The sequence below is a fragment of the Enoplosus armatus genome, chromosome 3, assembly GCF_043641665.1.
Source record: "Enoplosus armatus isolate fEnoArm2 chromosome 3, fEnoArm2.hap1, whole genome shotgun sequence".
NCBI classification, from domain to species: domain Eukaryota; kingdom Metazoa; phylum Chordata; class Actinopteri; order Centrarchiformes; family Enoplosidae; genus Enoplosus; species Enoplosus armatus.
In genome coordinates this window covers 26365207-26388120 of record NC_092182.1, presented here as the reverse complement: position 1 = coordinate 26388120, position 22914 = coordinate 26365207, and the positions used below count along the sequence as shown (strand labels likewise).

Below are 22914 nucleotides of genomic sequence, written 5' to 3'. Positions count from 1 at the left end.
ATTGGATCCCTTCAGTGCTGTAAGATCTGTGACATAAAGTTATCAAGAGAATCCTGAAGTCAAATCTGTACTTCATGTGGAGCAAGTGGGAGGAATCGAGGAATCGAGGTCTCATGGGAACTTCTAAACTTAAGGCCGTGGACAATGCATTCTGCACAGGTCATTGCCAGAAAGCAGAAGGCATTAGAGCCTTCTCTTGAAAACGTAAAAGCATGAATAATGTGCTCCAAATGTTTGGCTGACCGTCCTCTCACTACAGAGATGCTCCTGAAAATATGTGGTTGAGAGTGCAAGAGACGAGAGAGCGAGAGCCAAAGAAACACAACGAGACAAACAGAGACATAAACACAGAAAAGACCCTTTGTGCTCGTCTACATCTGTCTCAGACCTGAGCCAGGGATGACCACAGGCTCTGGCTGCCAGTCAGACAGTGATAAGCCCCTGAAGGACCCCTCTCTGTGGACCTGAGGTGGCTTTCATGGTGCATGTTTGAACTGAACATAAACACTTCCCAGACATTATCATTACCTCTCTGCTGCTGCTGGTAGACCTGATAGCCTCCTGGGACACTGACAGACACACGGGCAGATTAGGGACTGTGTGTGTGCTTTTCCACACCCGTCTATTAGCAGGAATTGCTGTGCACCTTATCCAGGTGTTTGCAGCCGAGTGTTTTACGACGGGGCAGGACTGGAATGTCCCTCTGCAACACACGCCCATCATCAACGTTATTATCACTTTACAAAGGGAAGGAATTTACTGGAGTTTTTTCTTCTGGAGTCACATGAAATCTGAACAGACTCAAAGGAAAAAAAACTGGAAGAGTTAGCAGATAAGTATTCTGGATAATATGCACTCCATGTCTTGTACTGGCCACATCAGGGAGATTTTCCTTTTCATGCATGGTAACACTTTGACCTTGGACAGCCTCACTGGTAACACATTAAAGGAATGAAGTGACGTGACATCGATGTTCAACAAATTCTGCGCCCCATTTCTTTCCTTCACCCTCAGACTCCCAACAAGTGTCTAACAAAATACATTGTTTGCCCTCCAGAACCACACATATGTCAAAGGTTTGGTTAGGTTTAGGCACAAACTTGGTAGGGGTAGAAAGAAAATCATGGTTTTGGTTAAAACAGGAAGCGAAGCGTGGTCTTCCCCATCCTCCTTCCTCTGCAGACTTTGGCTGTATTCAAAACCACCTGCTACACCAGCAGTACGTACTGATTTGGCCAAAATGAAGCAAAAACATCTGGATGTCGTACTGATTCAGAAAAAATCTCCAGTCTACCTCTCCTACTGTGTCCCACAATGCAAAGTGCTGGTGGTGGATTGCCATTAAAGTTAGGTAGACTTTCACTTTTTTCACCTCAGCAGTCACCAAAATCTGTTTGTGAACAAATTTGAGGCGAGAAATAAGAAACCCAGTTACTGAATCTTCACTCGTATCAGATCTACAAGGCCTCATTTAAAAGTTTGTTCCGACTTTCATAAGGTTTTTCCAAAACCAGAAACCGGCTGCAGCCCGCCTGGCCGGGCGTACTGCAAATTTCATACTGCATGCTTCTATGAAATGCAGTATAGGGTTAGGGTTAGGGTTAGTTCACACTGCATACTGCATAGTAGGCGGTTCCGAATACAGACTTTGTGGCTCAATAACATCACAGTATTTCCTCCTTCTTGATAATTCCTACGGCTGCTAGAGGGCGCTGTCACTTGAATGGAAACAGTCATTTGAAACCGAGATGTCTAATAAAATTTCACTTTTCAACTAAACTCGATCCCTTTTTGACTTTGATGTCTGTGCACATCAGCCATGAAGTGGACACAATTCTGTGTCTTACTAAAGGACACTTCAGCAGGAGTTGCCATCAAGGTCCTTTCATCATGTTAACCGATCGCGTTACCACAAACTTCTCTCTGCTTCCATTCTATCTCACCCACCCACCTCTCTCCTCCCGCACAGTTTGATCCAGTTCCAGTCGAGTCCAGCTGTGAGTCACCCGTCTGCTAGATCTGTATCATCAGGATGAGACAGCTCAGAGCGCTGTGTGGCTTCATTCTGCTGAGCCTGGCCGTCCTCGCCACCGCCAGGCCAAAAGCAGGTCAGTCTGCCGATACTGCGAGAAAAAAAAAAAGAGACAAAATAAAGACGTTTAAATAAAGTTTTATTACCTTCCTCTCGCATGGGGGACATGTGCCTCATCTAAATGGAAGTCGTGACCACACAGTATATCTGCCATTCAACTGGTTTAAGTTGTGAGAACCCTTTGACAAACACAAACTGACCACAGAGACTTCTTTACAAAATAGTGTACAATTTTGTATTTTGTGCATGGCATCATCATTTTTAGGAATAAAAACAGACAAAAATGATTTAAAAGCAACTTCCTTGGGCGTCGCCATTTTTAAAAATGTCAGCTTAAATCACAACTTGTGAAAAGATGTCTGTGAATCATGACTTTACTTAAAGCCACTACTGTTTTGGGACATATCAGGATGTGCTTTACATTATATCTGCATCTGAAGGTTGACTTGAGTTATGTGGCCAGACAGTGAAGTGGACATATTTATAAGATGTTAAAAACAAAGCCATTGCTCATGACTGTTTGAAACTAAAGATGGATTCCACAACAATCCCACATGCCTACTTTTACTCAGTCTACAATGACTTTCAGTTGAAGTCCAGCCTTTGTGAAGAAATACTGGAAGTGCATTAATCAAACAATTCCTTTCCAACTCATAAAGCAAACACAGGCTCACCTCATACCTCATTCATGCCTGCTGTGTTCTTGAACCGAGATGATGTTACAACACGGGAGTGCGTTCACAGTGAAGAATTAAAGACAAAAACAGGTGCCCTGTGGCAGCTGAAGTCATGGAGAAGTGAGTTCAGGTGGTAAATAATGTGAAAGTTATACCAGAGTACAAAAGCCTCTGCTGCTGCTTTATTCCAGGAATTAAAAAAACACACAGACATTTGAAAATTCACAAAAAAAAAAAAAAGACTCTCCCATGTGTAGTATTGTATGTTCAGTAGGAGACACTTTGTTCACATTATTCACACAGTAGCTTCACAGAAACGTCGCAAGGAGACACTTAAAACTATTACTTATTAAGGGATACAGCTGACGTTATTCTGTATTCACTTACTGTCAACAGATACCATGAAAAGACCAACAGTGTGTTAGTCCGTCTCTCAATACTTCCCCACTCTGACTGGGACTCTCAGTTACAAGCCCATTGGTTCCCAAGATGTAAATCTTTGAAAACAGCTCACAAATATTTAGCTAGACTGAACAAGTCTCAGGAATTTCCCAAAAAACGCTGCTCACTGTAGTTTTTAACAAATGTTACTCAAACGGGGGGAAATAGTGCATTTGTTGGGGACTATTTTCAGCGGCGGATTAATCAACATTTGGTGCTCTAGTGAGTATTTGTGGCAGCAGGACGGTGTGTGTGGGAATGAGTTAAAATAAACTACAGTGTGTGTGTTCATGGGATTTGTTGACAACAGGAAACATGCAGAAAATCACCAACATTGTCCATTAATACAACGAAACCTTTTAAAAAGAGAATATTGTATTTGAGAAGGTGACTACCAGCCTGTCATACACAGGTATGATAAACATGATGAAAGACACATTGTTTAGCTCCAGATTTCCCACTTCATACGTTCCAGGTGAATGTTTTGATTCCTTCTCCCAGGTCCTGAACAGAAATGTAAGTCTGGTCCGGTGGATCTGGTCTTCCTCATCGACAGCTCCCGCAGCGTTCGGCCACATGAGTTTGAGACCATGAGGAAGTTCATGATTGACATCCTTGACACACTGGACATCGGACTCAACGCCACCAGAGTGGGAGTGGTTCAGTACTCCAGTCAGGTACTGTAGGAGCACGGCATCCAGATCTTCATCCACGTTGTACTCTTTATTGAGCAGCGTGGCTCGAGGGATAGCAGGCTGTCTGTCTGTCAGCCGGTCTGTTGGATTTGGTTGAGACATTCCTGTTCCCCTCAGGATGAAGTGTAATAACTCTGGTGATCCTCTGACTGTTCATCTTGTGCCATCATCAGGTCAACATTTTAATTTGGCCAATGCTGGTTGGTTCTGTTCATTCCATTATACCTGCCTGTCCCCGTGTTAGCATGCCGACGTTAGCATTTACATCCTCACAGAGCCGCACGTTTACGTGGCTGTAAACTCTTAGTCTTGTTGAAATGATGTGATGATCTGATTAAATGATGACGCAAGTCGACCTCTTGGACTTCAGACAAGATATTGGTCTCTTTAAAAAAAAAAAATCCTTTCTCCTTTTTACGTCTTTTTATGTATTTTTCCTCTTTTGTGAAGCAAATTCTGTTGCATTTTTTAATATTCAGTAAATAAAGTTATTATTATTACTGTTATCAAGATGCACCTTTTACATTAAACCTCTTCAACCAACAATAATCACACACAGCTTTATCTAAATGTTCAGCTTCCCCTGCTTTTCAAAATGTAAATATCTTTCAGACAAATAGTGTCCTCAGATCAGAGGGAGTGCGTTTCACACAGCTTCTTTGTGGTTTAAGTAATCCACTTTTCTCACTGCTTTCTCTTAGTTTAACCATAAAGGTGGAGATAACACTCGTCTCTGCGTTAATAAATATGATAGGTGGGCTTGGATACTATCTGCTGCCTCTCATCGTTGCCTCGCTCCTCTTCTGTTTTCAGGTCCGCAGTGAGTTTTCTCTGAAGACCCACGCCAAGCTGGACAGCATGGTGAAAGGCATCAATCAGATCATTCCCCTCGCTCAGGGTACCATGACCGGACTCGCCATCAAATACGTGATGAACGCAGCCTTTATCGCCGAGGAGGGAGACAGGCCAAAGGTAATGCAGGACAAGTTACCCGTTTTCATCCGTAGTTTTAGTACTTTTATTTTTTTAAACATCTCTAGTTTCTACTCTGTATTTGACTGTTTACTGTTTAATTCGTCAAACAGGGTGATTTGGTTGAATGATATAGAGTGGATGCTGCTCTGACATCCTCCGGCAGCACAAGTATACATATAGAGCAAAATATAAAGCTTCTTTTATTTGTCTCAGTCTGTTTGTAACCGTCTTTCCATGAATTTAACACCATGCCACCGTCCTTCACACGGGACTTTAGTTCTGATCCTGAGGTTTTCTCTCCTTCAGGTCCCCAACGTGGTTGTGATTGTGACAGATGGACGTCCTCAGGACCGTGTGGCGGAGGTGGCGGCTGAGGCCAGAGAGAAAGGCATCGAGATCTACGCCGTGGGGGTCGCCAGAGCCGATATGACATCACTGAGGGCCATGGCGTCCCCACCCTTCGAAGACCACGTCTTCCTGGTGGAGTCCTTCGATCTCATTCACCAGTTTGGACTGCAGTTCCAGGACAAGCTCTGTGGTAAGACTGCTGGACAGGAAATAACCTCACTGTCTATAAAAAGTATGAAGTATACATTCGGTATTTTCATTATCGTATTTGCCAAAAACATTTTTCAGTCACAGCTGGACACACAGGATCTTTAAAAAAAGGTTGGTTTGGAGGATTTGTATAAGTTCAGGATTCATAACATTATTTCTTGACAGTTTTATGAGTACAGAATGCGAAATAAGCAAAAAAATGAATTGTACAAAATTAAATAATTTTACTGGAATGTGAAAACTTAAATCCTCACTTTCTCAAGACCACATTAAAAACGGATAAAACAAAGTACCTAGTGGCCTATGAGAGGACTAATTCTTTATGGATTTGACATCATATCATATTTTTGTAAAATCTCCATCTGAAACTAGTAAAAAAAACATCACAATTTATGTCATTAAAGGATATTTTCACTTGAAGTCACATCAACACAGGACAAGTAAAAACCTGCAGCCAAGTCTCTGAAATTTCATGCTGTTGGCTTCATCTGAGGAAAACCAAAGTCTTTATGTAATTAAAAACACTATGAATGTCTAGCCGGAATAGAAAAAAATCACCATGCCCATCTAACCCCACAGAACCTAATACTTTTTCATAACAGCCTCCTCAAATCCCATAAGTGCAAGATATTTCCCCGTGCTGCTATTATTCTGGACTGAGCTGCTGGCTTCCCTTAGTGGGAGATGGAAAAGGAGAGTAAAGGCAGACAGATAGTGACTGAATACAAAAGAATGAATTAAGAAATCCAACACTTGATGCTTGTTGCTAAGAGGAGGCGGTGTGGCGACAAAACCACTCACCAGGTTCAAATCCCCGACGCACACACACCGTGAGGCCGAGTCTTGTCGGTGCACCGCAGACGTCCGCCGGTTGGTTGGTTGGTTTCCCTTCATAGAGAAAAAAATAATTTGTTGGTGAAGTTATATAATCTTGCTGCTGAGTGGACTTGAAAATGATGATTATCATAATGACAAAGTTGATGGAAATAAGATTTTCTGTTGGTAAAGCCCCTCAAAACCTTTATCAGATCTAATCAATTTAAGTATTTCTCCATATTATAAAAAGGGAACTCTTTTACACATCGAAGTCTGTTTCCAGGTGTTGGAGAAAACAGCTGCATGAGATGTGAATAAAAAGTATAAAGCCTTTCGTGTCTCCGGAGCAAGCTGTGGGAAACAGATCTGTTGGTGTGGAGTTAGAAAGAAGAGAGCTGACCGGACCTGCAGGCTCCATTAGCCGCTACTAGCATGACACACCCGAAGCGCTGACCCAACTGTCTGGGCTGCGAGCTGCATTGTGGGTAATGTCGGCACCAGGTTTTGACAAAGAAGAAGAATGTGGTTGATCAGATTGAATTGTCAGTTGCAACATGAACAAACAACCTGACAACTGTGATTCAAATGTTGCTGAATCCTGATTGGTGTGTTTCCAAGCCCCTCCTACTTCAAACCAATGAGAAGTAAAGAACACAACTACAGAAATCTCTAAAATAACCAATACAGAAATAACCATGCAGGACCCATCACTGATAACAGGAAGCTGATTAATGACCCTGCAGCTACTTACACCAGAGCTGGTCGGCATGATGGACGCTGAAGTCGATATCCTCTCTGCTGTAGGTGTGGATCTGTGTCTGGAGTCGGACCACGGCTGTGAGCACATCTGTGAGAGCTCCCCGGGCTCCTACCACTGCCTCTGTCTGCCTGGATACACTCTGAATGCTGATGGCAAAACATGTGCAGGTAACAAAAGATGGCACAAGAAATAAAGAGCAATTTGGTCTAAAGGTTCAACGTCTGACACTGTTACTCAATAAATCACTTGCATGTGTGTGTGTGTGTGTTTCAGCCATAGATCTGTGTGCTGAGGGGAAACACGACTGTGAACAGATCTGCATCAGCTCTCCTGGTTCCTTCACCTGCGACTGCAACAAAGGATACAAACTGAACGACGACAAGAAGACCTGCTCCAGTTAGTCTCACACATGCACACAACACACACATTACATCACAAAGGCACACATCCAATAATAGCTGGCTTTATATCAAGAAGTGTGCTCGTCCATTCATGCTGAAATGGATTCTGACCTTCACAAGCTGCTGATTCTTGAGTTCTCTGCTGCTTCGTGAAGCTGAGTGCAGGTTTGCACTATGTTCCTCCGGCTGCAGTTTATCTCTATAATAGAAGTAGTTGCCGTCACTTTACTGAACATCCTTTATATTCTTGTACGTCCAGGCTTGAGATCCCTCAACTGGACACAACCCAAAATATATGTCTATTAAAACCAAGCCTTATTCTAATGCTTAAATCTTAAATACAACCACAACTTTGGTTGTAATCAATAGCATATATCGACTCTTCAAGTATTGTTTTTCTGGGCTCGTTTAAAGTAAGATTCATTGCGAGACAGAGGGAACATAGATGCAGTCCTACACATTTTGCTGCTGTTTGCTCTGCTGCTTATGGCCTTGCTGCTTTCCTCCCCTCAGTGATCGACTACTGTTCGTTTGGGAACCACAGTTGCGATCACGAGTGTGTGAGTGTGCTCAATGGCTATCACTGCCGCTGTAACGAGGGCTACAGGCTGCTGGACGACGGCAAGACCTGCCAGGGTAAGTAGCACATGTATAAAACAAAACTCACTGCCTTTGTTGATGACAAAGATAAAAACACTACCGCGTTGTCTGCTGCTGGAATGACTGAGGTGAGGATCACATTTTATGAGTGTCTTATTGCAGTGAAAGCTGCCTAACGCTGCCTGATGGAGCCACTTACACACATAGTAGGATCGCTTCACCTTTCCCGCAGTGGAATATGGTATTACCGGCTAGTTTTAAGATTTTGTAAGGGCACTGGAGGGAGAATCAACCTGCTAAATATTGAATTGTTGTGGTCTCTGTTAGTCTGTGCTATCTCCTGCCAAAGATGGTGGCTGCACTTCACTGAGACCTTTCAGAAATGTTTCACAAGACTTTTAAAAGTCTATCAACTGATATTTTCACCAAACAACCTCAAAATGGAAAAGCGAACATTGCACATGTGCAAACGCTGGTTATTTATTCTGAAATGGGAATGAATTTAAGGTATTTCAATATTTGGCAGCACATTTCTGTATGTGAATCTTTGCATTCTTTGCAGAGATAACTGATGTGCACTTTCCAATCTGAGGAGTCGTCGTCACAGGATGGCAATTAGAATGACACTGTTGATCTTTTCAAGCATTTCTTAATTAATTAATAAGCACGGCTAGAGATCAGGCAAAGGCTAAGAATACCAAACCACTTATGTCATGTCACTCTCTCAGCTGTGTGTCAGTGACAACACCGTCATCCATTTTTTATACTTCTTTTACTAACATGGTGGTCAGTTTTCAGTTCGTAAGTTTAACCATTTTTACTAAACCTTCAACCGTCCGAGGAGCACGGAGAAAACGGAGAAGCCTTATCCCAAAACATTTCAAATTAATATCAGTTATCGTTTAAATGCAGCATGACTACAGTCTCACTCCATCCAATCCATACTGTACTGACAGGCATGTTGCGTACTTGGGAATGGAAGCGTCTAACATGTTTGTACGTATTCATGTATGCAGACACACTCATGCGCAGATGTTGCAGTTATACAACGACACCTGCAGAACAAGATCTTTTTGACAAAAAACAGTGAAAAGACAATTTACAACCTTTGGATAATCTTCCAAACCTTCAAAGCACAAGTAACACGTCCTGTAATCGTGTCATCCATTTAACCCAAATACCACAGCAGCGCCACGTAAAGAAGCTGGCTCAGCTGTTCTTGGCTTTTTTGAAAACAGCTGGTTTATGACTTATTTGAACACACATGTATGTGTGAGTCACTGAATTATAACTTTGACTTTGTTCCTCTAAGATTTAGATGCATTATTATTATAAAGGAATCCAAGTTTTTTAATAATCTCCTTTATCTCATCATTAATATTAATATTTGGCAGTTACTCTATTGTATCATCTCTTTATTGGGGAACTCTTCCCAAAATCCAACACAGATCAAAGAAATAAAAAATGCTCTTTGGCTCAGATATTGATGAATGCTTTCATTTAATTGCACAGGGAAAAAAATGAAAAAGTATTCATGGAAAATATATTTTTACCGGAGCAATAAAATGGCCATGTCTTCAACACACACACACACACACACACACACACACACACACTTTAACTCCATGTGTGTGTGTGTGTGTGTGTGTGTGTTATTTAGCCATTGACCTGTGCGCTGAGGGGAAACATGACTGTGAACAAATCTGCGTGAGCGCGCCGGGCGTCTTCACCTGCGACTGCAACGAAGGATACACTCTGAATGAGGACAAGAAGACCTGCACACGTTAGTCAGGCCCTCGCACAAATACACACACACACAGGTGGTCACGCACCAACAAACACAACGTTTACCGTGAAAGGAAATCGCTGCAGGTGCATCCTTCCTGCTGATAATCAATTAGTATTGTCAGTCTCTTAAAAATACGAAACAGTTGCTGCTTCGGTTTCATGCCAGTGGAAATGAAATCCTTCTGGGTCTTTGGACTGTTGGTCAGAGTAAATTTGAACACGTCATCTAATCAAAAACAAACATATATTGTTACTGCAGCTGCAGCCCATAACTAAAGAAGAAGAAATATGTTTCTGTGGTCGGCAACATATTTTTTCTTCTTGTGCTTTCTGATGAATTCAAGTGGAAAATGTGAATTTTACATGATCCTCTGGCAGAAACAAAGAAAAAACAACTCAAACAATCACACACAATGTTCCACTGTTGCATTAATTACACATGGAAAATAACTCTGTGTGTGTGTGTGTGTGTGTGTGTGTGTGTTATTTAGCCATTGACCTGTGTGCCGAGGGAAAGCATGACTGTGAACAAATCTGTATCAGTGCTCCTGGCGTCTTCACCTGCGACTGCAACAAAGGATTCAAACTCAACAAAGACAAGAAGACCTGCACAAGTCAGTGAACTTCACACAAAACAACATTGTTCTGTATCATGTGCTTCTCCTCAGGTCATCTGGTCGGGTTCTCACTGTTTTTTCCCTGATTTAAAATGTACTTCAGGTTCCTTTCGTTCGATCTAGGAGATACATGGTGTTTGACCATCACTGAATGTGTATCCATAATCTCTCTGGAGCTCTGCAGGTTGAAAAGGCTCTGAAACTGTTTTGACTGTCAGACAAGATGTTTTTATACATTTATTGACTGTATTTGCAGACATGGACCTGTGTAACACAGTGGAGCACGGCTGTGAGCACCAGTGCGTGAGCACTCCAGGATCTTACTACTGCATCTGTCCGGAGGGACAACTGCTGCAGGAGGACGGCAAGAGCTGCGGCAGTAAGTTTCTCTGTTATATAAAATCATATGAACAGTTGCTGAGGTTCAAACTCGTGGGCATTACAGGACAGGGTCACTGTTCTTCACCGCAGACCTTCATCAATATGTTGATTCTGGAGAAACTCACCACTCTGCTGCAGTCAGAGGGCTGCAGGGGGATTAAGGTCCTGCGGGTCCTGCGGGACCCAACAGAAATGTTGCAGGTGCAGGATATACAGGAGCAGGAGGTCAGCATTGTAATCACATTTGTCTTAGATCTGTCTGAGCCAACAGGGAAAAAAACAGAAGCAGAGATACAGAAAATAATCCAGTTGAAACTGGAAATTAGGGATGTGAACCCAGATCTCCGTAATGGATCAGGAGTCATGGTCAGATGAGCCTCACCGAAGGGACAAAACATCAAGAGCTGAGATTAGGATTAGAGATAGAGGGGGTTACTTCTCAGGAGATTAAATAAAGATGTGTGTGAAAATAAAGCAAACCTCATGCTGATGTTAAAAGCAGCTCAGTTATGTCTGGGAGAAACTGGCTGGATGAAGACGCGATCTTCTTTTGAAATTTCCTTTCCTCTGGGGAGGCCGAGAGAAGCCCAAAGTGCCTGCCAGTAACCTTCATACAGCACCTCCATATGGAGATTTGTGGCAGTGCAGACAGTCTCATTTATCATCCTGTCAAGATTTATACTTACTGACCTCTGCTCCGACTGCTGCAGATAACTGCAAGACAGGTTTTGTTACTATGACAACTCTCATGGTAACCAGAGAGCAAAATATCTGGTTTTCTTCCTAAATTTACTGTCTGAATACTTGAGAGATACAGATCTATCAGCCGGCTGATACTTCATATACATGGATAATGGTACCAACGCAGTTTTAGGCTGAAGGACTAAAGATTTGTCCAAATGTGCAAATTAAAGCCTGACAACTGGATTTATGAGGCCAATCCTGATATCAATATTTGACAGTTTAATAACAATATGTGCACCACTATAAATGCTTTAACATAAACACATACGGACATATAAAAGACTGTGCCTCAAATATATCTTTGTCATTTCTGTACATTTCTTGTTACTTGTTGGCCGCCATATGTGCTAATACTATATCTGTGATAAGCTAAAGTCTGCATGTTGCCAGTATTCATTCTCTGTGTCTCTCTCTCTTTCTTGTCTCTCTCTCCTTCAGCCTGCAAGTCTGCCAACATCGACCTGGTGCTTCTGATCGACGGCTCGAAGAGCGTCCGCCCTCAGAACTTTGAGCTGGTCAAAAAGTTTGTTAACCAGGTGGGACATGTTTTCATATAAACAACTACAGTATTTGAAGGTCACCATGTATTTACCTAAAATAACAACTACAACAACAAACTAAATATAATTCAAATCTAAAATTATACATTTGCAAGAATAACAAGCTCCTACACAGAGCAGATGTATGGATGCATCCGCCACCAGTTAATCACAGGTTGATCTGTAACATCATGTTGGCAGCTTCCCAGTGTAGATTAAGGACTGGTATCATCTTACAGTTCCCAGAACAAGGTTACGTAACAATTAGTCAACAGATCCAGCAACAAAACCACAAAATCCACAGAATTGTAGGACAAAACCACAAATATTCAGCTACAAACGACAGAGCATTCGCTTGTTTTGGTGCACAGGAGGTGACAAATGAAATGTTCCATTTAAAAAAACTAATAAACATAAAAATGGAAGCACATTAACAGAGTACCTGTGTCACCTGCAACTGTGTCAGATGAATGTCCCTCAACCCCTCCTGTGCTCCAGGTTGTGGACTCTCTGGACGTGTCCGCTCATGGCACCAGAGTCGGTCTGGTTCAGTACTCCAGCCGGGTCAGGACAGAGTTCCCTCTCAACATGTACCACACTGCTGACGAGATCAAAGCTGCAGTCATGAAGGTAAAGTTGTCACCAACAACCAGTGTAACAGACCCTCAGCTGATCTGAGTGTGTGTCCAAAGTGAAAGAAATGCCTGCGTCACATCGTGGGCCCTCATCAACTGTGTGCTGATTTCAGTTACAGCACCTGTTGCTACTGTCCTTGTTTAGGTTGAATACATGGAGAAAGGTACTATGACCGGTCTGGCCCTGAAACACATGGTGGAGAACAGCTTCTCAGAGACAGAGGGCGCTCGTCCCTCCAGCCGCAACATCCCCCGAATTGGACTGGTCTTCACAGACGGACGCTCCCAGGACGACATCACAGAGTACGCCAAGAAGGCCAAAGAAGCCGGTAAGACTCAACAAGTGTGAAGGTCAAACCACATCTAAAGTTAGTTTCATGGTCTAAATGATGGCGGAGTAACCATCTGATTCCAGTCCCTGTGTGTGTGTGTGTTTCTGTGCATGTAAACAGGTATCACCATGTACGCTGTGGGTGTTGGGAAAGCTGTGGAAGATGAGCTTCGCGAGATCGCGTCTGAGCCTGTGGAGAAACATTTCTATTACACCACCGACTTCACTGCCATCAGCACCATCGCTGAGAACCTCAAACTCAACGTCTGCCCAGGTACAAACACTCTGACTGACCGCACTGTAGAATACTTTAGTCAAAGTGAAAGTAAAAGATAATGTCACGTCTCACTTCTGTGTGACAGCATATTAACAACTTATAAAACATACTAAACTGGAGTCGCTGGAGTCCTTAACAGGGCTGGAAATGTGTTTGACTGCTGGCCACAGTAGCAAGTGATTCCCACAGTTCATCAACAATTAATGAATGTTTTACCAGCTGAACCTCTTTTTTTAAATTGAAAAAGCACCTAATAGGTAGCTGGTCATCCTCTTAATCAAGTATTTCACTTTTGTGCAACTTTAAACCTCTCAGATGAACATATTGTATATTTTACTCAAATATATTAACTGATGGCTGAACATTAAGATTTTGCTTTAATATCATATTATGGGCTTAAAAATGTATCATGATTGATCTTAATGCGCCACAGTGTGCAGGCTACGACCTACAGGAGGTTGTTTACCTGCAAATCTTTTGTTGCATTTTCAAGTTTAACATGTTTTAATTCAGTTCATTGTGTCATAAACATAATGAAAAAAAACAAAAAAAAACATCTGAAAATGATTATCAATTATTTTAATATTTTCAAAATATTTTGTTAACATAAAGTAAAATTCAAAAGATGAGACTCACACGTGAAACCAGAGCCAGTGTTTGTGTAATGTCTTGTTGTTTGGCTCCATCTGCTGGCAGAAGCACACGACAGGTGTAGAAAAAGCCCTAAAATCTAAAGAAGTAATAAAATATAATACAAGAAATATAATAAGTCCTTATCAAACATTTTAGGTGTGAACATTTAAAAGTTTTTAGGTAACTATAACATAACTAATAACTGCATCTCAAAGACAAATGTGGTGAAGTGAAAGTATAAAGTGTATAGAGTATATGAGTAGATTAAGTGAAAGTGTTTTTGTTCTCTGATGTTCTCCTGTCTGTAACCCCCCCCTCCTTTGTGCCTCGGCAGAGGAGAGTCAGGGGGAGATTGAGGTGAAGGACCCGTGTGCCTGTGAGAGTCTGGTGGAGTTCCAGCAGGCCACCATGAGCAGCCTGGAGCAGCTCACACAGAAACATATCCTTCTTTTAAAAAACTCAGGCTCACTTTATAATTTGGATCTGTGGTAAGAAACCGATGGCAAAGTGACCACAGGAAAATACACCACATCCCTCTGGGGGTTCATCCCTGTGAGGAACCTGCCGAATTACAAGTAGTCACTGGATTTAAAAGTTGTTCAATTCAATTCAAGGTCACGTATGTTACAGATGTGGAGCTATAGTTACATCTGACTGGACTTTGAGTCTGTCGAGTGAGGTCCATTGGCAAACTCAGTCTCAGCTCCTTCCCTAAATAGTCCCCAACAAATGTACTATTGTATGTAATATATTGTTTGTTTGACAAAAACTACAGTGAGCAGCTGAACCTTTTTTGAAGGGAAGTTCTGAAAGATTTACATCTTCAGTAGGAACCAATGAGCTGAGAGCCGCAGACAGGAAGTCAGAAAGTATTGAAAGACGACGGGCACATTGTTGGATTTGGTCTTTTTGGGGGATTTTGGGGAAACAAAGATAGAGAATAATGTCAGCCTTGACCTTTAAACAACGTTTCATTGGTCTAAAATATCTAATAGTTAACTAGTAATTAACTTAATTTGCAAATATTTTACATTTGTTTGTCATTTTATTCCTTAATCAACGGTCCACTGTCTGGAATGACTGCTCGTCTGGAGCAGCTGGAGAACCAGCTCCTCTCCAGGAAGTGATCCGGTCATCACAGTGAGCGAGCAGGACGCCACAGACAAAGAGTAACAGAATGAGGAGGAGGAGGAGGAGGAAGACGAGGAGGAGGAGGGCACATCAGAAACCCTTACAATCAATGGACAAAACCAAAGTGTCTTTTCACAAAGCCTTTGTAGCCTTCACTAGCTCTGTTGCTCTTCACGTTCATGAGGATGACATTTAAATGAAAGCTTGTGATATAGAATCGTATTCCTGGTATAGATGAAAATGTACACTTTGTCTTAAAAAAACAACAACACCACATCCACTTTCCCACAAACCACCGAGCAAAGCAGCTGTTAAAAGACAAATAAACAAATGCTTTCATAAAACAGAAGGATACTGCAGTTCCAGGATTCCCCAGGACGTCTGATAACTTCTGGGATTTTTAGTGCATATTTGTGTGTACCTACAGTGTACATGTACGCCAACAAGCTACAGAATTAAGGATTAACTCCAGACTGTACCACATCTGTTATTGACCTCCCAGAAACAGATGTGGTAGGCTTCATCTGTGCAGCACAAAGGGGAATGTAGGCGTGTTGGTCTTTGTAAACTACATGAAATCAATGTACTGTAGATATTAGATATAAGCACAAATTAGTCCTCAATGAGAACACGAGTAGCAGTTTTCATCACACACAGTGTTCATCCATTCATCTGTTTCTCTTAGTGCCCTGTTTATACTTGATCTGTTTTGTACGGTTTGTTAAATATGATGTATTTATAGCAGATTGGGGTTTTTGTTTTTACCACAGTAGAATAGCCAATAAAAAAGGAGTTATAAAAATGAAGTGTTATTACCACTCCCAATATTAAATTGGCTTGGGTCATTTTCATAGAAAATCATTACTTGCTTGCCTGTAGAAACTACTTTTGATCACAGGTCTGACTGACTTTGCAGTGTTTAGGAAAGTAGCTCAGATTAAAAAAAACATAAAAAAAGGGAAGATAAGAAGTTCAAAGTATCACCGTTCATTAAAGCTGTGGTCTGTTGTTGATTGGCTTCACTTTCATGAATCTAATTTGTTCTTCACTCTGCACTTTCTAGATTTTGTCTCACGGTGCCCTTAACATGTCTGTTTGCGTACAAGTCAGAAAACCCTCCTCATGAGTCCTTCGGTCTAACGTCACCCTAAAGAGGTCACTTATATCATCGGCCTTGGCCTGACCAGTCTGTCACAATCTAGTCCCAGTAGACTAACAGGGACTGAGAGGCCTCACAGGGCACTGTATGTAAATGAATGACCACCTTAACTATGGTAGACTGTCTCAACCTGTAGTTTTGTATAAAAAGAAGAAGACCACCACAGATGTATACCCCTTTATATTTGAATGCCATGTTTTTGTATATTTTCTAATAGCTTTACCTTTTTGTATTTGTCTGATGAATCTCTGTATTACAATAGACAATAAAAGAGTGAACTTTTCACTTGAGAGCGATGTGTTATACATTTTGGTTTTCACTTTTCACTCGCAGATTTACATGTTTTTTAAGGCGTTGTGTTATCGGCTCGGTGCACAGCTTAGCAAAGAACACACTTTTGAAAATTAGTTTAAAAAAAAAGAAGTAATAAATGTATAATTTAGCTGTCACATTAGTTTCATTGTGCTTCATGTCAGGAAGAAACAAAGAAAAAGTTATCGCCTCAGTAGTCTGACTCACAGGATGTAAGCTGCCATTGGCCGACTCCTTCAGTTTCAGCGTTTTTTTTAACATTTTATTAACACACAGCTTGGTGAACATATAGTAAATTAGAAAATACTTGAACAGATAATGTTATACAGGGTACATACGTTTAAGGTTTTAGTAGCTTTCCTATTATTATTATTTGAGATTTATAAATATGTGATTTTGTAAGTAGTAAAATCAAATTGATGATAGTATTGATTTGCTCTGGTAGAAGAGCAAGTTAAAAAAGCCAAATAATACATTTTCACAGGAAAGGGAAAATTCAGAATCAATATATTGGGATATATTATATTGGCTGGGCCCTGGGCCTGTGTTCGGTAGGCCTGATCAGTAATCCATCCATCCCACAAAGTCAGAGAATATTGTGTCTGAAGTGTTTTTTAAATAGACAGTTTGAAGCGGCCTCAAACCGGAAGATGACTTGATACTCAGGAGCTGAATCTACACCATGTGTGGGATATTTGTATAATGAAGAATATTTTATTCCATCAATACTTCATTGACATAATCTCTAACAAAGGAGGATAAAACACATCCTTGGTTTGAAAAAAATAATGTACTTATGTCACTAACAAGGTCTGCCTATGAGCGGAGAGACCAAGCTGTCATGTTTTTGGTGAAAAAGGGGTTAAAATCAACTGTATGGAACTCAAAACATTCTCACTAAACTTTTCTTCTTGAGGGTCAATAATGTTGAGAATCTCCTCACAACTCAAGTTTACGTTTGAGTGGCGACGAGTAGCCTGATGACTGAAGTTTGTTCTCGGTGGATAAAGAGTCAGTTTTGTTATTGAAAGGTTAAGTAGACATGAAACGCTGAAAGGAACAAAGCTAATTCCTTGTGGATTTCCATTTGCTGTGTTTAAAGAGCAGCTCCATGGGGATCAGTTACTGCTTTCAAACAAACAGCGTCACTACTGACGATGACCTTCTGCACGTCCTCAGCAGACTGTGATGCAACATGTTTGTTCCAGTAGTTTCTTTCTTTCTTTCTCCTGAACAAACATGACCAAGTATAACTTTTTTTTTTTTTTTTTTACTCAAGTTGATAAGATTTGCTGCTATTAACGATTATCTTCATTATGGTTAAACTGCAGATTTATTTTTGGGATGCACTGATCAGATACACCTGTATAGAAATACTGACCTCATTGAACACATTGGGTATCGGCCATGACATGACTGATCCACATCAAATACAGTTTCCTTATCCATGTCATTATAAAACTGAAGTGTTCAGTTATATCCATTCAGTCACGGTGGACTCTCTGGCTTCATGTTCTTTTATTTTTTATTCCAATAAATTGCACACAGTGAAGCATACAGACTTTAGATTTGGGGAAGTAGAGCACTGGTCCAGTATTGGATCAGCACTCAGTACTGATAGATTCCCTGAGTTTAGGTATTGGAATTCATATCAGGCAAGAAAAAGTTGGATTGGCGCATCCCAACTCAATGAATTGATTAATCAGTGGTCTATAAAATGAATCAGAATCAGAATCAGAATCAGAATTGATGTCACAAAATAGTTAGATAAAAAATGTCAGATTACAGGATATAAAAATTTATTTAATTGTAAGTTTGATCAATTTAAGATAAAGTTGTTTCGAACACAAATCTTTCCTTGTGGCTTTAAAGGTTTGATATGTAACATTTCTGCATTAAAATGTCTAAAAACAACTATACCACTGTACCTGTTATGTGTTTTGTTGAGTTGTGTACTCAAATGTTTCCAACAATGTTCAAAACCAGAGAAATCTGTAATTTTACAGAAGGACTAACTTAACGGTGCGTTTCATTTGGTCACCTGTCAGTGGCGTCATATCGCCACATGATATGTCACAGAATTATACTATAATGCAGCATTTTTTCATTAATTGCATGCCACTTTGCAACACAGTACTCCAGTAGAGACCTAATTTATTGATGTAAGATATACATTCAACATCCATCTAACTACGATGTGCTAATGCGTACGGTAACGTTACAACAACGTTCAACACACTCATAAAGTTATTTTCTGTAGGATGTTTTTGACCACAGATAACAGCACTGGGCTAGCCCACCACTGAATCTGCCACTTAACGTTAGCGACAGCAGCTGTATTGGTAACTCATCTGATGGTGAGTTAGCAAGTTAACGTTACGTTAGCTAACATTACTATTTCATTAGAATGACTACACGCTACCTGAACAAATGTGACTGAACCTAACGTGAATAAACTTTAACACATTTCCTCATCTGTGAACATGATTTCACGTCAGACAGATGCAACAACTTCTATTTATAATTCCTTTTACGCAGAAATGGTTCATAAAGTGTCTGTATTTATAAGTAATCATACTGTATATCGCCTACTTTGTTTCAAACAGTAAACTTCACGGTAAAGTTGTGATCATCATAAACAAACTGTTGCTCTAGAGGCGAGTTCCTGTTTCTGGTTTCATAGTAAAAGTTTAGAATATCTGTGATATGTCCACGGAGAATATGTTTTGTTTTTAAACGACCTTGTTGATAGACTCCAGCTCCTTCTAATTGCAGATTCTTTTAATGACAATGATGAGAAACTCTCTCAGAAGACGTATCTAATAAATCCCTTTGACGCTGTGTGTGTGCACTGCATGCTGGATGCTACATAACAAGCCGCCCCAGTGTGTGTGACCTTTACTGATAGGGCCTAATGAGGGTTGATGAGATGCTCGCTCGTTCTGTGGCCTGCAGCATGACTCACTTCCTGAATACACTGAGGATTATTGAAAATGTCAGGAGGTCCCAAAAGTCCTTCCTGTGGAAAGTGCAACAAAGAGTGCAGTAAAGAAAGAGGTGTGAGGTTGGGCTGCTAAACAGAAGAAGTCTCAACTTTCAAACAGTCAAAAGTTTCATAACAAAACAGGCCGGCCAGGTCCAGCGGCATCATCTCCCTTTCCCTCTAACATCGCAAGGACGAAGAGGTCATTGTAATTTGGGGGAGATATTAAATTGAACAATGTTAAGCTGTTAAACATTTAACCACTGAAAAAAGAAAAGATCACGTAACATAGAGCTACAAGTAAGTCACAAAATCACACATAAAAACACACAAAAACAAAATCTAATTTGATTTCTTTTGGATGTGATCTGTTAAAGTGAAGCTCTGATGGAGCCAGTATTGGATTATATACAGAATATAAACACAGTGCTGGTATTTGTGATGCAGTTCGTGATGAGCATCCCTTAAATTTAGTGATTAAAGAACGACTAAGACATGCACAGAACGGCACATTTCACAGCTGGAGAATAAACTTGTCTATGTCATATATTATGACTTTGCCACGTCTGTATTGTAATGCCATTTTACTTACAGTCGAACATACAGTGTAAGCCAATACATACAATACAATATGTATCTGTGATGAGCTAATGTCAGCCAATAATATCGGCCCGGACGTTTTATCAGTTTCAGCCTTTAGTCTGGACATTAATGGAGGAAATCCACACACACCAAACGAGGTCACAATGATCATGATACAAAAACTACACAGCATAAGAGTCAGACGTAGACACAGAGTTCTGTTGATTTGAACAGAAACATCCCGAGAATTAATTTACGGCTATCAATCAGGACATTGAGGAGTTAAATTATTCGTTTTTTTATACAGTTCTTAAAAAATAAAACGGGAATACCAACGCTGTGACGGCGTATTAGGGTAAAATAAAATAAATACGGGTCATAAAGTGTCTGTATTTATAAGTAATTAAACTGTATATCGGCTGCTTTGTGTCAAACAGGGCTTCCACATTGGGGTCTTGATCACCTGGCATCTATTTTGCCGGCACCAGCTGGCGGTTGCTTAGTGACTTTATCCCTACATGTAGTCTGTAGATGTTAACTTATCCATACCACACAAACTTCTGAAAAACTGAAGACACAATCCCAAAAGGAAAGCTCGCCGTCTTGTTTTGCCTGTGACTCACACAACACTGCGTACGCTCTGTGAACAGCCCGCATACGTTACGTGTGCAATGTAGCCAAAGTGTTATTCAGAGAAAAAAAACAATAAAGTGGTAAATTTACGTGAAAAAACACACACATTTACAAGATAAAAAAGAGATTATAAAGTCATAATTTAGTGAGAAAAAACTCTTTAAAGTTACACATTTACCGGAAAAATAGTGTTTTTTCTTTTCATGAAAGGAACCACATTGCTTCACTGCGGTTCGTTTACCAGGGAAACTACAGCTCACAATCTGCTGTATCAGCACCGCAAGAAAATCACAGACACAACCTCTGTGATTACACATAATACAGCCTCTGTGCTTGACTCAAGCTGTTAACTCTTAGTCCTTCACAATTAACGTTTCCCTTTACTCCACACCAGACATCCACTGTTAATTCTTGTCTCATTTGTGGTCTGCTCTGACAGTAAATTCATCAAATTCAGTGGCCCATGTCGCTATTTTCCAAGCTACTGTATTTCACTGGACTGACGCTGAACGCGGTTTCCATGGGAACGCGGCCGTTGAGGTTTTCGCTATATGGAGGTAGATCCAACCTCGCAAAGTGAAGCTATGTGGCTCCTTGAGAATAAAATTACATTTTCTTTTCACGTAACTTTGTGACTTTAATCTCAAGTTTTTTTTTCTCCTATAAATTTTAATCATAAACTCTCATGAAGTTTAATCTCAGAGTTTTTTCTCATATTACTCCACTCATAGAATTAATGTTTTTGCATAGAAAAAATATTTTTTTATTTTGTACCTCATATAATCATATAGACGTTTGTACATTCAGATTCTTGTAAGTCCATTTTTTGCAAGTTTGTACATTTACTCATTTACATTCATACTTCTAAAAGCATGTACACACACACAATATATATATATATAATATATACTATAAACCACAGACTAAACAGATACAGATTACGACGTCTCCCATAACCCTAACCCCTAACCCTTGGAAACGCTTGGGGGGAAAGTTGAAAAATTGTCTGTTGCTACTTTAAATAGTGTCTATCTCAGACTCACAGTTGGGGCACAAAGTGATGCATTAATTGAATATAATAATGATTTACACAAGAATGTGTACAAATGTACAACGCCATCCTATTTAATAGGAAGACATTCAACTAAAACTTTTTTTTATCATATTGTTTATAATAATAAACGTATATAAAACATTTATAATAATAGTTTTAATAATGATACGTTTCTTTCTGTGAATTTCTGCTCTTATATACCCGACAACAGACAAGTTTAAGTTTTGCCTGTCATCCAGTTACTCAGAGAATTTTAACCTTCAGTTTTACAGCGACGTTTGTCATTTTAAGCCGTCGCTTTGACGGCTAATAAGAAAGAAAGGAGAGATTCAACAACAGATTCGTTGGCATCTGCATTTAAATCAAAAGCATCTCTATAGGAATCATGGACAGAAGAAAAATGTTGATGTGGGACCTGTGACGTTACCATTCAAGCTTCTCCACCCAGGAAGAGCACTGAGGAAAAACTAATTATTGCCAATATTAGCAGTCCTGCGTGTTACTCCTCAATAGCACAGAAACATTCAAATTCAAGGATGAAAAACACAATAAGGAATCAATGTTGAGATACGCCAGCAGTCCTCTTCACGACCCATATTATTTTAAAACAATCTGAAATTCACTATATCTTGTTTTATTAAATTTTACTTTATAAAAATGTATTTAACAATAAATCTTATTACAAACATGAAATTCTGAAGCAAAGCATTAGTAAGTGAGCACATTCAACAGAGCTAAAAACAGCCTTTCAGTATTTAAAGCATGGGTGTAACCATGCATTCGTTGGGGAGGTTGGCCGGGGCGAGAAAAAGACGTTTGTAGAACTTTGCTAGCAGTCAACCTCCATATCGCTAGCTGTTTAGAGCCCGACTGATAAAAAGCTCAACACAGATATGTTGGTATCATCATATGTGTACTGTTACGAAACAGTGACGCCATTACAGAGTCTGTTGTCAGAAGGCACTGAAGACGGTTAACTTGACAACAAAATGATCTGTTCAGTAGATATATTGGTCTAATTCTTTGAGCTCTCAAATATCGATTGACTCTAGTTATAGTTGGCAAAATTGATAATTGTCTACCTATCTGTTGGGTAAAGT

General features: G+C 40.3%; 1 protein-coding gene across 1 annotated transcript; it reads left to right on the top strand.

Annotated features, from left to right (window-relative positions):
• The first annotated feature begins 2032 nt into the window (after window positions 1-2032).
• On the top strand, window positions 2033-15087 carry matn4 (matrilin 4). The gene is made up of 16 exons (XM_070902354.1): window positions 2033-2108; window positions 3712-3887; window positions 4719-4877; window positions 5187-5418; window positions 7059-7181; window positions 7288-7410; window positions 7929-8051; window positions 9676-9798; window positions 10295-10417; window positions 10677-10799; window positions 11984-12081; window positions 12583-12714; window positions 12865-13048; window positions 13172-13324; window positions 14295-14399; window positions 15029-15087. The coding sequence occupies exons 1-16, from the start codon at window positions 2033-2035 to the stop codon at window positions 15085-15087; spliced, it is 2112 nt and encodes a 703-aa protein (XP_070758455.1).
• Window positions 15088-22914: the final 7827 nt, after the last annotated feature.